Raw genomic sequence first — 16,604 nt, 5'->3', positions numbered from 1 at the left:
ATTGACTGCATGTATAGCAACCAAAATAAATCTGTATCTGAGATATAATTACTATTTTCTACTTCTGATTTTAAAAAAATTAGCATTTGCAAAGTGATTAACAATGTTTAAACAGTGATTTGAAAAAACTTTTAATTTTTCAAATTTCGTTTACTTAGTCTTGTTAATGGATTTCACGATTTTGAATAAAATAGCCAAGGCTGAGGAGTGAAATTAAAAGAGTAAAAGAAAGAATCTTATATAAATATATCGCAAAATTGAAAGTGCTTATTCATCATTACTTGAAGCAGGTTAAGAGATAGTGGGTCAATATTTGGGAAGGAGACCATGTTATTAACTGAAGTATCCAAATACTTGGTATTAAATTATTTTGCTTTTTATTATTATGTTGAGGAAAATTGAGTCAGTGCACCAGAGCACTTTTACTCTATATTAACTGCGAGGTTTCTTCAAAACCCCTCTTTGCGCCTTGACTGGATTATTATTTATCTCATCATCAGACTAAGTAATAATTGACCTCAGATCTGCATACCTCTCCGCGAGGAGCCTGTAACCATTCAATTTCTTTAGTTTTTTAAAAGTCATTAAGAAGTATATATATCATATTATATATCATATTTTTCTGCTGAATAAGCTTCTATGGAGGGCGGAGCATATATTTTTAACACTGACACTGTTCTATTTTCTATGGTTCAACTAATCTTGACATAAAATATGATTTCAGTTGATAGTTTTGTGTGAATATAATGCAGATTTGCTTTTACTCTCAGCACATACAAATAAAATGAAAGAGAAATAAGAATAGTGCATATGATATATATATATATATATATATATATATAAATCAAAGATATATTGTTACATATATATCACTTATATGAAACCAAAGAAGACATCCTTTCCAAAGAGCAATAGATGTGGAAAAATCAGATTATACTTACTCAAAATTATTTACATTACTACATCCATTAAAAATAACAAATTAAAATGATAACAAAAGGGAATGTAGATTTTTACATAACATAATTTAGTCAAAAAAATGACATGCTTTCTTTCTATTATAACATTTTATACGTTAAAAATATAATTTTAAACTGTTCTTCGCAAAAGCCTAAAAACAATTTACGAAAGTATTTTTATCCAATATTTATTTATTATATGACATTTGTATTAGGTATGTATATATGTATATTGTTTTTGTTATAATTTTCAATTAACAAACAACCAAATTAATAATATAAGATTTTACAATAGGTTTTAATAATTGAATTACATAACTAACATATATTTTATAATATAATTTTAATAAATTTATTTTAATAAATTTTGCATTTGTTCAAAATTTCAAAAGTCAATTTACTTCAAAAGGCACATTTAAAGATTGTATATTATATTAAATATTTTTTACTGCTGAAAATATAATATATATAAAATATATAATTTCATAAATGAATCAAATAATAACAATTAGATTGCTTTTAATTGTAAAATATTTTTCAGATTCTATATTACAGTTTAAAACATTTAAGTGATTAGTATTATATTTTATAAACTTATTGTATAATAAAGGTTTTCCATTTAAATTCTGCACCTATATTCAATAGGGATTAACAGCAGCCAAACCCACTCGACCGCCTGAACGAGCGAAAACAGGTTCTGCATAACTGTGACGATAACCTTTATTAAGATTAGAAAGATTTTTACCATTTGAAATAGGCGCTCCATTGCTTGGCGGCGAAGATGGATATTTTTCGGAATGTGGGTGTGCTAAACGTTGTTTTTCATTTGAACGAACAGTATAATCTGAACGATGATCAGAACGAGCATCTGGAGAGTAATCGCGTTTGACATGCTCCCTAATATATTCGCGTGATGAGTCCCTTTTGTGTTCTCGTATGGGTGCAGCATCTCGTGGCGTACTGCGTTGTTCGTAACGATGTTCACGATATGGTTCTCTTGGATATTCACGTATGTCTTTTGGGTCAGAACGCTTGCTAGAAGGCTCTCGCTGCCGATTATCGCGACCATAATCTCTATGATCTCGTGTATCACGTTCGCGTTCTCTTATGTGTTCTCTAGAATTTTCGCGTGCAAAATCTGTTCGATCACGAGATTTACTACTTTGATGTTCCCATTGACTACGTGATCTACTAACCGGTGCTGGTGGTGCATCATCTAAATATTCATCATCACTCCAATTGTCATAAGTACGTATTTTATCAGACCGTTCTCTTGAACCATGTCGACGTGATTTGTACTCTGAACCGTCATGTTCATCTGCTAAATCATATCTGCTCCCATTACGTTCCATTGCGCGAAACTTATCTTTTGCATCCTTAAATCGTTCTTTTGGTGAAACATTACTGCTTGCAGATGCTGCATACTCTGATCTTCCTCTATTATATTCTATCTTGTCATCATCGTTCTTTGGATATGACTTGCTACGTTGGCTTACTTTTGTGTGTGCTTCTTCTTTAGTTGAAGGGACAGATTCAGAAACTCCTTCGAATGATTTATAACGCATAGCGGAGGATTTCATCATTTTTTCCATGCTTTGTATGTAAGGTATGCTTTCTGGTTCGCGATAGGGATTGCGTTCGTTACTGCGTGAGAAATGCTCTCGTTCACGTTCACGATCTCGTTCTCGATCGCGTCCGCGTTCATTATCTCGTTCACGTTCGCGCTCACGTTCTCTGTAGCGTTCTTTTTCGCGTGAGATATTTCGATGTTCAGGTTCAACCGGTGCACGTTCTGGTGAGTGAGTGGTGTGATGTACAGCAGCATATTTGTTATGTGTTGGTTGATCAAATGGTAAATCAGCTGGATCAACATATCTATGGCGACCACCATATCTTTGTACCTCCTCTGCGGCATACGATTTAGTTTGCTTTTTAGAATTGTATTCCAAAAATTTCTGCTTATCTGTTAGATTTTCCTTGCGATAACTAGATGGTGCATGTGGCGGTACTTGATCAATTGAAGGATCAGAATCATCGAAATCTTCAACTTCATTACTTTTATGTTTGGGTCGTTGCTCTAAAGACAATTTTTTATTCAGCAAGCGATTAATTTCGTTATATTTATCAGTATCATGCAACTTAGCATGTTCCCTTGGGGTTGCGTCGTGACGGCGATTATGTTCGGGCTTTTGTTCGGCTTGCATGACACGATTAAATTTTGCATCGTAATCAGCAGGACGCATGATGATGGGCTTAATTTCATCCTCCTTAGACCAAGAAGTAGATGAAGGAGTCTTTGAACGTTGTTCACGTTCATTAATTATTCGGTTTGAGACTATTTTGTCGCGATTGTTGTTATTACTGTTGTTGTTATTTGTAGTTGAACGAGGCGCGTATGGTTTAGCTGGTAAGTCGCGTAAATAACTATCCTCCGGAGGTTGTATAGCACTTTTACGATTCAGTAGTGGATGATGTGGTATAATTGGTATAGAACGTTCAACAGGTATTTGTGAAGGTTTCAAAGCAATAACAGAGTTATCTGCTTCATTTGACCAGTGTTCATCATCTGGAAAAACATTAAAAATATTAAAATATAACATAAATTTATATAAATGAAATTGATGGCTTACCACTTGAACTATTTAGTTCTTGACGCTCTGGGCTAGGTGCTAAATCAGAACCGATGCCAGATGAACCACGTGATGATACTTGTTTGCCATTTGTAGCTGCAGTTTGCGCTGTTGGAGAATTAACTGTCGGACCGCCCACAATCAATGCATTCCGACAACGACGCAATTCAATTGCTGTTAGATTCCCCTTAGAGCGATGTACGGTATCATAATCACGTGGGGGCAATAACAACGGAGGACCATTGCCATTTAATTTAGCACGCAGCTCGGCAGCTAATGAATCAAATAGTTCATTGGTCGGTTGTGGTAATGGTTTAACGATTGGTGGTGAGCGTGATATTGGTGAGCCGCTGCTATGTTCCTCGCTATATTCGGATTCACGTGTACTGTTGTCACTGCCAAGTGATGAACTAAAACGTTTAGGTGATGTTTCATGCCGACGCTGTTGTTGTGTTTGCTGCCGTTGTTGTTGGTGTTGTGACTGAAAGACTTGCTTCTGGCTGTGTTCGTTGTTGTTGTTAGAAGCGGTTAATTTATTGCTGGACAAAGGTAAAGGTGGCAGTATGCCCAATCTGAAAGTATTGAAATTCGTTAGAAAAGTGTAACTGTAATGGCAGTTTGGTAGTAGCTACAATTTTGAGTAGGTAGTAGCTACAATTTTATGACCGTTTCGGCCAAATGGTGTAGATACACAAATGCAAACGTGGTTTGAATACAAGAACTTGGTACAGAAATGTGAGTAAGAAATTAAATAAGTGCAATTATAATTTATTATTAGTATTATAATTTTATATTGTATCTGTAAAATAAAGTTTCATAACCAATTTTTTTTAAATTCAAATTTATAAAGTTCGTAATTGTATCTAACCATTAAATTTTTATAATTGAAAAATTGCTTCAAAATTACATAAAAACTATATTTTTTAATATTCTGACATTTTTAGATCAGAATTTTTGATGATCGCGATTATTTATCATCTGTCATTTTTATGGGTGAGTCTTCATATTTCTATATTTGCTACACCTTCAACACAGCTAAAGTGAATACATTATGTATATATGTAAATGTATAAAAATAGTTATATATTTTTTTATATTCATATTCATATTTGCTATAGAGAAGCGAATGTAAATTTGATTTGTATTTATTTGTACATCGTTATTTTTCATATACAATTTTTATAATCTCTAGTTGGTTAGTCATTAATAATATTTTGAAGTTAAAGCTAGAATTATATGTGATTATTTCATAATTAATTCATTTTAAATATTTTCATTTTTTTTTTGAATTTTAATAGTTTATTTTCTATAGCACAGATCGTTATTTAAATAATTTAAAAAGTCTTAATTTATAACTTATTATATTATTTAAAATTTTAATAATTATTTGGAAATTTTTAATTACTCTATTGAATATATTATGATGATTAGTCAGTAAGCATGTACTGGTTATTAAAACTATTATTATTAAGAGACTGGAAATTTTTCTGTAGCAAAGTTGTCAGAAATAATATAGTGTATAAAATGATCGATTTGCACACAATATTTACAAAAAAAATTTTCAAGAAAAATTAATATCCTTGCTCATATACAGAATATATTATGCCAGACAATAGAATATTAAATCATTTAACGTTCAGGAGCAAAATTAATATCCTTGCTCATATACAGAATATATTATGACAGACCATAGAATATTAAATTATAAGGGATAATTTAATCGGAATTGTGAGTATATGCGAATAGGAATAGCAATGCTATTATCTTGTATTTTCATGATTAATCACGTTTTTGAAAAGAATTCAATAGTTTTTCTATTTATTCTATAACTTTATTATTAATTCTTCTACATATGTAAATATATAGGTACATAAAGAACGAATTTCATATTATTATATTTCATTATTCAGGAGAAGTTATTCGGGGTATATTTTATGAATTTCAAGACTTTAGTTTCTTAAAACTTCACATTTTTATTACAAAATTTTAAGATATGTTATAGTTACAATTTTAATATGAGTATTAAAGGTTCTACACTATATAAGTGTTAATGTCATATGAGTATATCAGCACAATATCCTCATTCCTTTCGAGTCTGAGTATAGCCATGATCAGAAGTTTAAACTAATAAAATAAGGATAACTTTAAAAAAATGTGCACTTTTATATAAAGATTTTTTTAATTATTCTATGTCAGAATTGACTGTAGTTCTGTCAGGGAACCAGAGCATAGAAATCCATTAATAGAAGCTCTCTATTACTTATAACAGTTACTGTAGAAGAAGTTATGGCTACTAATACGAATAATAAACGATCAGACATTTTTTACTGTGATTACCCGGTTTTTATTACAGAACACTTTAGATAGGTAGTTTGTTGCACTACTCATCGCTAAACGCTAAAGATCTATTAAACTGCATAAATTAATACAATGGCTGGAGTCTTACTCATCTCTGCTTAATGGCTAATTTTGAATGTCTGCTGACCAAATTTAACCTCTGCACCAAATCAATTAATCACAGTAACTACTTTTAGAAAAGGAATTAGTTCTACTAATAATATTTTTTTATACTATATAATACAGATTCACAACAATCTATTACTCCATTTTACTGACTATTATTTTGACTGTATTGATTTGACTTTCTAAAGAATGGCATTAACTTGTAAATATTATTATATTAAAATATATACTTAATTTTATGATGTTTATACCTAATATCTAAACACTCTCGTGCGTAAGCGTCTACTAAGTTTTGTTTAAAATATTTTTCTTTACGGTACCAATTATATATATACTCATAGACTCATAGATATACTCATAGACATAAATCGTGTGCAAACATGCTACGAGTATCTGCAATATTCGTAAATATCTAAAAGTAAACGCAAAGGCGAAGGCAAAATATTGCATAAGCCGTATTATGAGTGCAGCAATTATGCAGTCAGATGCTGCCTGCAGTTGATGAATGAACGCAGCTGGAAAAAATGTCAATTTGAATATCTTTTCTTTTCTCTACACATGTCAAATTGTCTCATGTGAATTTCCTTGTAGATACAAATGCAAGAGCATTTCAGTAGTACAACATTTGCAATGGCAATCTTAGTTGCAATATCTACGCATATTTGCAATTTGTGTAAATTGTAATCAGCAACAGAGATACTTTTCCAGTGATGAAGACAACAACTGTAACAGTAACAGCAACTACAACAACAGCAATAGCATCATTATCTACAACATTAGCATTTATTTCATAAATGCATTTCATAAATTTCTTACATGATCAGTTTTATGTCTGCAATAAAAATGCATATTAAATGCATTTTGAAATAAGCACGGATTGCGTTAATGCGTTGTTGCACTGAGTGGTTTAAATGCAAATAGAGAAAAAATTACAGTTAATAGAAGCAAACTACGTACAAATATGTGCATTCGTATTAAATTTATTTATAGACATAGCCTCCCTCTAAAATCTGACGAAAGATATATTTTATCAGCAAAATATCAGTCATTAAAAATTAAATTAATTTAATAAAAAAAAAAAAATTATACAAATGAAAATAAAAAAATTCTTTGATCCCCCACTTCACCATGTTCCTGGTGATGTTCATATATTTATACAACTATTTGGCTAATTTTCAAAGGGTAGGTGAATACTGTTATATATATGAACTATCATATTTTAAATAAATTTTATGTATATAAATTTTTATTGATAATAAAAATAATTGTAGGGCTTTATAAAGTGCTTTGTGGCTGAATTTTACAAATATGTAAAACTTTTAATTTCCATTGCTTAATTTTTTAGATTAATGAAAACTCTTGAGTAACAAGTTTACAGCAGCTGCGATTAAAATTGATTTGCTTGCTTATTGCATTCATTTGCATTAATTAATGAATTTAAAGTTTTCAAATTTTTTACCGCCTCTTGAAGAAGTATCTGTAGATATAGTAGCGCATATTTGTAGATTAACATACGCATATGATATAATACAGACACTCAGACTTTATAATAAGTTTTTGATTGATTCATGTTTCAACCATGCAAAATTTTGTTAAAAAATAATTTGTTTAGTATTAAAAACTTTCACTATCAATTTTGTTGAAATTTGCTTAAAATTTAAAATAAAAAATAAGAAAAATTAATTTTTTTTTACATTTTTACTTGATGCATAATAATCAAGTCACTCCCATACTTTTTACTTCCACATTTCAGGTGGAATTTAAAATTATATAAAAATATTTATTAAGATTTTAATTGAATATGTAATATAATAATCAGAATTTATTAAAGTAAAATTAAAGTAAAATATATGATATTACTCATATCAATTTTTCTCTGCTTAAATGCTATATAAAATATTAAAATTTTAGATAAATTAATAGAAAATGATTATTTTAAAAATATTTACAAAAATAACCTAAATAAGAGCGCTCTACTATGATTTGGAGTCTCGTTTTAGTGGCAGTTAAGCTCTCGTTCTTCCGCTAGTAGCACAACGCTGCCGTTTTATAAACACACCCGTCTTTTTAAGACTGACTGTTATTATTTTAATGTACATGGTTAAAAACGTCAGCAGAGTAGGAGACGAACACAAACCTTCTTTCAATTAACCTTTGGACTCACGTATTTGTAGTGGCCAAGTTTCTCCGCCTAGATTCGGGATAGTGTGCAATATAAACCTCCCACCCAATTCCTTCACATCCTCCTTCCTCTCCCTTTATCTCCCCTAATCTCTACCCTCCCACTTCCCTATTCATGTAATCGTCTTGTGTATTCTTACATGTTGTCTGCTTACAATTCCCAGAGGGTTACAACAAGAACAACAACAACAACGAAGGAGTCTTATTGCTTTACCAGCCATCTTTTTGTTATAGTAAATTTTCTTTCAGTGAAGGCTATTGTATAGATCTCCGTAAATGATTTTCATGTTATTTAAGGAGGAATCACCCTATGGATTAAATTTTTATAAGTCAATATATTTAGAAGGTGTACATTGCCTTATATGCTTTCTACTTGAGTCCATGACTTTTTGTACAATTGAATAGAAAAGAATTCTTCACATTGGTAATTCTAACTAACAGCTGCACAAATTGCATATTACCTTCTTTATTCATAAACCAATCAATTTAAAATCGGTACTTTAATTAGCTAATAAAATCTTATTGATTATCGTTAATTCGTTAAGTAAGCAGTTTATGCATAAATATTTAAGAAGCCTTCAGTTTGCGTGTATTTAGTGAATAAGAATCATTTCGAAAGAGCTAATAAATTATGTTCAAAACACTTATCTTTTAACCAAACTGAGTAGACAATTACTTCTGTATAATAATAAATAATAGAGCATAGAATAATAAAAAAAGTAAATTGACATACATACAGTAAAATCTATTGCGACTTTATCTATTATCTGTCTAACTATTGATATCTAGCAATGTCTAGCGATATAAAATGGTAATCGATGAAAAATGCTCATTAAAATCGTTTAATGCTTAAGTCAGAAAAGTTTATTAGTAATAAAAACAGTTAAGTATAATTAGAAATACTTTGGTTTGATGGTATCACAAAGAAGTACAGAAGCATACCAAATTTAGATATGCTAATTCAGTAAATTAAGAAGTGTTATGTACACATAAATAGTTTTTTTTAAAAAAACAATACTACTTCGATTTATATATATTCAAATTATTATTATTTCCTGATATTACTAACCTGACAAGACTACAAATTTGGCTATGTCCCTGGCTTGCAAGGTTGACAGCTGCATTAGGTTATTAAGAGAATGTGTTTCAAAGGTCTTGAATTTTCTACAAGCCTAAGATGAGCACTGACTCATGAGATGTAGTACAGAGTATTCTTCATTCGCTGAGTCACAACTTCGATAAGAGTCATTATATGGCAAAGTAGCCAAAACTGTAGTACTAAGTTGGTTTCTTGGTTTTGCTTTAGTAAAAGAAGCTGAGTGGTACGAATTTTGTTATCTGACAAAAGTCCCTAACTACCCAGGCCTTCATTAATAGCCCAATTCAAATGTAGAGAGAGAAACTACATACCATGTGCTTGGAGAGTGCCCGGCATTGATGCACAAGCGGAAGAAACACCTAGGGTGTTTTATAGATCATAAGGACTCAAGACTAGGAAAGATAGGCTCTATACTGTCTTTCATTAAAAAATCGGACTTGGACAAACACTCTAATCCGACTAAGTGGCACAATAGATCTTTTAGGTCGCAGTGCACTATCCCTTTTTAAATAATAATAATAGATTGATATGTAATTAGATGGTTTTATCTGCCAGTCAGTAATTCTTTGATTTTTATAACATGTTTAAAAGAAGATATTGTGATTTCAATACCCAAAATTACTGTGTAGCGTGATATATAACAGTAGTATCTGGTTTCTTATATAATTATTGTGACCTAAAATTCAAATTAAATAGGAATTTTTGAGTTTACTTATATAATTATCTGTTTCACATCTACTGTTCTTGAGCTACTTGATCTTGTTTTTGATCTATTGCGTATGCTAAATATATATTGAGCAATTGTTGTTATAGTAATATTATTAAGCATTACTAAATTAAAGTTATTAAAAATAATAAGTAATAATAAATCACTTAATTAAGATAAAAAAACAATAATAATAAAGTGCTTGTTTTCAGTTCTTGTCAATTAACAAATATTATTTACAACTCACCTAGTTTCTAGTTCCTCAAAACGCTTTTGATTTTCTGGTCTATTTATAAGAATTTGCAGTTGCTGATGTAGAGCCTCCGCTGTGGACTCAGAATCGCAACGATAAGCATGCACATGCAGTGGACATTTGGTCGCGGGATTGTATAATAACAATACGCAAGCGACTATATCATCCGTTTGCACGGAACTAGTTATGGCACTATGTGGTATGAAATGTTTCGAGGAACCCTAAAAAATGAACGTTTGCATAATTGAAATCATTATTGCAATACAAATTTACATCATCGGTACAATAAAATAATGAATTTATGTTTAGTGTGATAAATAACTTACTTGTAAGATTTTGATGCCTTTATGTGAGACTTGCAACGTCACTTTTAATGGTTCCTGACTGCGTGACCTATCGATCAAATAGGGTAAGACAGAATTGATAACGCGAGCGCCGCGTAAACCTTTTGCTTCTTCAGCACCCAAAAACCAAACATAATATGACGCCTTCTGTACGTCGCGACGCAGACGTAGCGCCATTTTTAAGGCACGAAACTTTTAATTATCAGATAATCAGTAACTGCAGCTTAATCTCTGGAGTTTTGTTTATATTATTTCCCTCTTAGTTGCACAAAATCAGTTGAATCAGTTGAATCTGAAGTTCTGCTTAACGGCTTACATCTGAAAGTACAAAAATAAGAAAAATGCCGATTAAAAGGTGAGAAATGGGTTTATTAGCTGCAAAGTGTTTATAATTCCAATAAAAACTCAAGCGCTCGTTAATTAAGAGTTTAAACTTTAAAATGAATTGTATTTTTTTAATATTATTTTTAAGGTCAAATATTTAAAAGTTTTAAATGTTAAATGTTCACAAGTACGTGTATATACAGAAATATGAGACTATGCTTGAGTGCACGTTGCTTACAAACCTTACTTATTTCACTATATAATATTTTCATTAAGTTTTACTTTATTAACACTTATTTATTATGACTTAAGTTACTTATATATTCAGTTTTATAAAAATTTTTAAATATTTTCAAATTTTTAATAATATTCTTTTCTACATATACACTGGCATATACGTCAGAAGAACAAAAGACTTAAGACACATACTGGTTTTTAATTAAAACATTTTAGAAATTTTCTTTACGTTAACGTTTACGTTTACGTTTATCGTTATTATAAATTTTAACCACTTAAAAGAATTATTAAAAATATACAAATTTGCATATTTTTTCCAGTAATTAATTTATTATTATTTTCAATAATATTCCAAGAGTTGGTTAATGATTTATATTATTTATGAGTAGCTGAATGCGGATACTGAAGCGAAAACGAAAAACCAATCATTTTACAAAAATTTGCATATAGAAAAGAAATCAGTAGTCGAGCCAGTTTTAAAAATGTTCAGATCGCAAGAACTGCACTAAATTCTTTTCGATTTACTTGTTTTATTTGTTCACCTCTTCAGAAACGTCAAGAATTAAAGATTTCAAGAATTGCGTGAGTTGAAATAAATTTGTTGACAATATTGTGTCACAAAATCATTCAATTATCAAGACAAATTATAACCAACAAGTCGAGGCTTGGTCAAAGCAAATCAACAACATGGCATTGGAGACATTTCACGAATCTATAAAACTGTTCTTTTCAACTGAATTGACGTCAACTGAATGCAAATATAAATTAATTTATAAACATATTAAATTTTAGTATATATAACACATGAATTTGTATATAATATCTAAACTCTTTTATGATATTCGAGTATCACTCTTAGCACAGTTCGTTCATAAAAAATGCGTCTCAATCGCAACGTGAAATGCGTTTAACTGAGTCAGTGTTAATAATTTTTGGCATGGCTCCTAACAAGCCAACATTTCCAGGCTAAGCTCAGACCACGACCAAAACAAGTCGTACAAAAACAAAAGTAAATAAATAAATTGAAAATTAAAAAATGAAAAATAAAAAATACAATATACTATATATAAATTATTAATAAAAAGCGTTGTTAAGGATAAAGAAAGCTGAAAGTGGAATCTTTCTACATAAGTTTTTCTTTTTTTTATTTTTAAGCGAAAAAAGTTGATGTGGCTGGGTTAGTCGTGGGTTGGGCTGTGGACATGGTTGAAGTTTAGTTAAGACAGGTGCAGATTTCATCAATTTGTCGTCTTTTATGATGCTGTTTAGTGAATAAGTCAGCAATAAATGATGGAAATATCAATTAATAAAGTGACTTTTAGGTATGTGTTGAAAATATTAATACTTGTTTTGATATTAAGCAATACATAATACTATAATGTATAGGTTAATAACCTTCCCTAAAAAGTCATGAGTTAAGATCATATAGATAGTTGAAATGAAAGTATTAATTGCAATAAGTTTCCTGAAAAATCTTTAGGTAAAAACAAAGAGCAGCTTAAACTACAACTTTAGTTTAATGTAAACAAAACCTTTTTGAAAAACATAAATATTTGACATGTCACTAATATATGTTTTTAAGACAAAGCATGCAAAAACTGTTTGAAATTTTCCGGTAAGCAATCATATGCAGACATGTGAAAGTGCGATGTACCCTCACAAATACAAAGAATAAGCTCTAGATCTATTCCAGTTTGACCTACAGATCACCAATTTATAAAATTCTCTTTAATTACTTTTCCTCCAATTATGTATATATACATTCTGTACTTATTTAAATATATGTTTATAATTTTTCTACTGTATATTTCTATATAATAAAAAAATTATCTCAATTTTGGGAATGATTATGGAAGGCCTTCATATCTGCTTACGCACGCAGGTTATATATCCTAAGCACTTACTTGCTAGTAACAATAATATTCTGTCAGTAACAATACTTTTGTTTAAGCAAAACTTTTTGCTACTTTCTTAAGTTGCATTAACGGCTCGAAATGGTTTTAAAAATCCCGAGATTTTAAGAATCCCAAGATTCTTGGAACTGTTATCAATCAAATTCAACTAAAGCAATTAAAGACACAAAAGTTCAGTTTATAGATAAGAAATATATATATCCTATATGTTTATAAGATAAAAATATTTATAGAGAATATAATAGAGAATATTATTGAGTGTATTTGTTGTATTTTAAGAATGAAATCAAAAAGTGCTCTTTAAATTACTCATCCATCAGTCTTGTTCTTTGAATCTGAATAATGAAAATGAATTGAAAAATAAGCGCTCTGTCTTCAAGATAATAGGAAGTGATCACGTATCGAGAGAAAAAAATAATTGCTGAATTATACGAAAACAGTTCAAATTGCTCCCTCATATTTCGTATTCTTCAGATCTGATCTCCAACGAATATCACTTGTTAATAACTATCCAGCGGAAACCATATGAAGGTTGTATGTTAACTTGCCTTAAACAGAGTAAAGAATGGTATTGCTGTTCGTTGAGTATCAGTTGGTATCAATTTTCTGCTTTTTTATTAAAACCGTTGAACCTCCTACTATCTATTCACAGATCTTAAAACCATGAAGAATGTTGTGGGAAAGAGTTTTGATTTGTATAAATAATAGATTGAAATGAAAGCGAATTTATATTTGAGTAATACAAACTAATGTGTTAGAAAAATGTATTCCGCCAAACTTTTGTAAACGAATTGTCATTCATCAATAAATTAATATAAAAATTATCTTTGTAGTAATGGGATATAGAGACCTTGATTAATAAAATTAAAATGAGCAATTTTGTTATTAAATTTAAATGTTGCTTTTTTTATAAGTTAAGTTCTTTTATTAAATAAGTCTAAAGCATTTCAGCATAATTTTTTTAAAATTGTTAAAAAAGCATAATCAGACAATTTTGCATGACAGTTATAGTATTTTAAATACTAAATTAAATTAATAAATTTTGAGACATGTGTACTTATTTCTTAAATTTCACCTGTTAATGTCACAAACAAACCATAAACCACATATCATAGTAATGTGCACAAGTTTATTACAGTTTGAAAAGAAACATATTGTGGGTAAAACCGCCTCAGCATGAAATGAGATCACTGCAATTAAAGCCACATTTAATTATTTAATTTTATTTTGATTTCATTTCTAATCTCTTCATTACGATGCTTAAGATGATAGTGGCGATGGCGATGGCGACGGCGGAGACGATGACGTGAACTGATCTGCTTATAGCTGTTGGTGTGTGCTATGCTGCGAGCGAGTGTGTATCTACTTTGAAACTTATATTATCAGCGTGTATCAGTATCAGTAAGTATCTGTGAGATTTAATTTCAAATGTGCGGCTTTAAGGTGTATCTTTACACACTTTTACCGTAGCACAAACAGAAGAAGCTTTAACGCGACTTTATGCGGTAAAATGACAATATTATTTCGCTATTTACGTTGTTAGTGACAAACACATACGAGGTGAATGCGGGCACTTGCATCCACGTACGGGTATATCTGACTGTGACATGTCGTTACACCTGCAACCCGCCCAAAATTTTAAATTAACTGCCTGACATCAAAGAAAGCAAAAAGCATACCAACAAAAAATAAAACTCACAGATTTAAGTTGTTGATTCGTACTTTTCTGAGTTTTATTGCTGGTAATTAAAATTCGCTGAAAATAATTGAGTGAACCTCAAATTGATGATTTTTATTTTAGGTTTTGTATTTTTTTAGTTTGACTTGTTTTTTCTCGTGGTTTGATTATATTTTGCGATTAATCTAAGCATATCAGTGAATCAGTGCTTTTAGTTATATATTTCTGTTGCGGGTATGTGTTGAAGTAGAAACACTTTTGGATCTTATTAGAGCTGAGAAACAACTTTAGCCTACAGCAACAGGTTGTTTGGCCTCATGTTTGTGCTGCTGACTGAGTAAGAAATTGCTGTGATTTGTATCTGCTGAAATATAGACTCTGCAGTTGTAGCAAGGTAAGATACATTGCTACTTTACACATAACACATACTCGTACTTGTCGAACGAGCTGCACATGGTTGCAATTGTAAGCCGAAAATATTTTATACGGCAGCGACGAATTTCACCAAAATTACATGAAATACATTTGGCAAAGTTTCCTTACGTTAGCCGTACTATCTGATCGCTGCATCAGCAAATTAATAGCAATTTTATTATTTTTATTAATTTTTTTTGTTTCGGTTTATGTTTGAAATTTTTCTTAAAGAAAAGAGAAATTGAATTCCATGCCACCAGGTTAGCAGTGTTAAGTATTAATAACAAATTAAGCAAGGAGAAGAATATATAATTTGAATATACAGATTTTTTAGAAAAAATAAAAATAAATAAATAAAAAATTTTCATGGTTGATAAAGGTTAGCTGTATAGTTTTTATTTGTTAAGATATTCGCAATTAGTTAATTTGTTTTTGTTTATTATATAAAATGCGTTTCTCACAATGTAAGTAGTCTTCAACCATATTTTGATATGTGACTTGACTTGTACGTAGAAACGTAGATGTACCGTAGTCTTCAACCATATTTTGATATGTGACTTGACTTATACATAGAAACAAAGGAAGTCAAATAGTTGACCTTTTCTTTCTCTAAAGATGTGCTTGGTACTTTGCAAATATCTAATATATACAAAAGTATTAAAATTTCATAAAGTTAATGGTAGCGTAAATCAGCAATAATTTTATATTTTTTGTGGAAAAGGGAAAGTGATACTTTAACTAGTTAAAATATATTTAAAACTAATAACAGATAAAAATTTTGTAGAAAATATTACAATGATACTAAATTTCTATTTATTTATTAATATATAAATACATAAATCATATGTTTTATTTAACAATAAGGGGGAAAGCATGTTCTGCAATTTAAATAGCAATAAAATACAAAAAATAAAATACAAAAAATAAAATTAAAAAAAATATAAATAAAACTTATGGAAATATCAAAATACAAATAATAATAATTTTAAACTAATAATAATTAAAGCAAGTAAATATTATAGTTAAGTGTGGAAATTGTATCTATTAATTATTATACTAACATAAAAGTATTGTCTTCCTCAATATAAAAAATTATAAAATTACAAAAAATAATTAGTAAGAAATTAAAAATAAATTTAAACTATAATATAGATTAGATCATAAACAAAAAAATGTCTAATATACATTGTGACCGAAAAGTTTCCGGAAATTTTAAATAAAACGCAAAATTCTTAATCTTCATCAATATTTATTTTATCTCCTTCAAAATATGCTCCATTAGAACGATACACAAATGCCAACGTTCTTCCAATCATCAAACATTTTTTATAGGCGCTTTCCGGTATGGCTTTGAGTTCCCTCTGCGAATTCTGTTTTACGTCTTCTATGGATTCAAAACGCGT

The 16,604-nt window shown here is 29.8% G+C and overlaps 1 protein-coding gene across 7 annotated transcripts in view; it reads right to left on the bottom strand.

Annotated features, from left to right (window-relative positions):
* Positions 1 to 1,519: 1,519 nt before the first annotated feature.
* LOC119671269 (zinc finger CCCH domain-containing protein 13-like) overlaps positions 1,520 to 16,604 on the bottom strand; it is a 379,289-nt gene continuing 364,204 nt past the window's right edge. For 3 of the 7 annotated variants that reach the window (XM_038081823.1, XM_038081825.1, XM_038081824.1), the window contains exons 4-5: positions 3,590 to 4,128; positions 1,520 to 3,525 (exon numbers count right to left, since the gene is read on the bottom strand). In XM_038081823.1, coding sequence (XP_037937751.1) covers positions 1,598 to 3,525; positions 3,590 to 4,128 — 2,467 coding nt within the window. In that variant the 3' untranslated portion in view covers positions 1,520 to 1,597. Of the gene's footprint in view, positions 3,526 to 3,589; positions 4,162 to 10,285; positions 10,513 to 10,617; positions 10,954 to 11,201; positions 11,240 to 11,738; positions 11,898 to 16,604 lie in introns of those variants that run through there. The other 4 variants (XM_038081820.1, XM_038081819.1, XM_038081818.1 and 1 more) reach the window with 4 other exon arrangements.

Source organism: Teleopsis dalmanni, chromosome 1 (genome assembly GCF_002237135.1).
Source record: "Teleopsis dalmanni isolate 2A chromosome 1, ASM223713v2, whole genome shotgun sequence".
Classification (NCBI taxonomy): Eukaryota; Metazoa; Arthropoda; class Insecta; order Diptera; family Diopsidae; genus Teleopsis; species Teleopsis dalmanni.
Note: the sequence above shows the minus strand (reverse complement) of the source record. Positions and strands in the feature narration are given on the sequence as shown.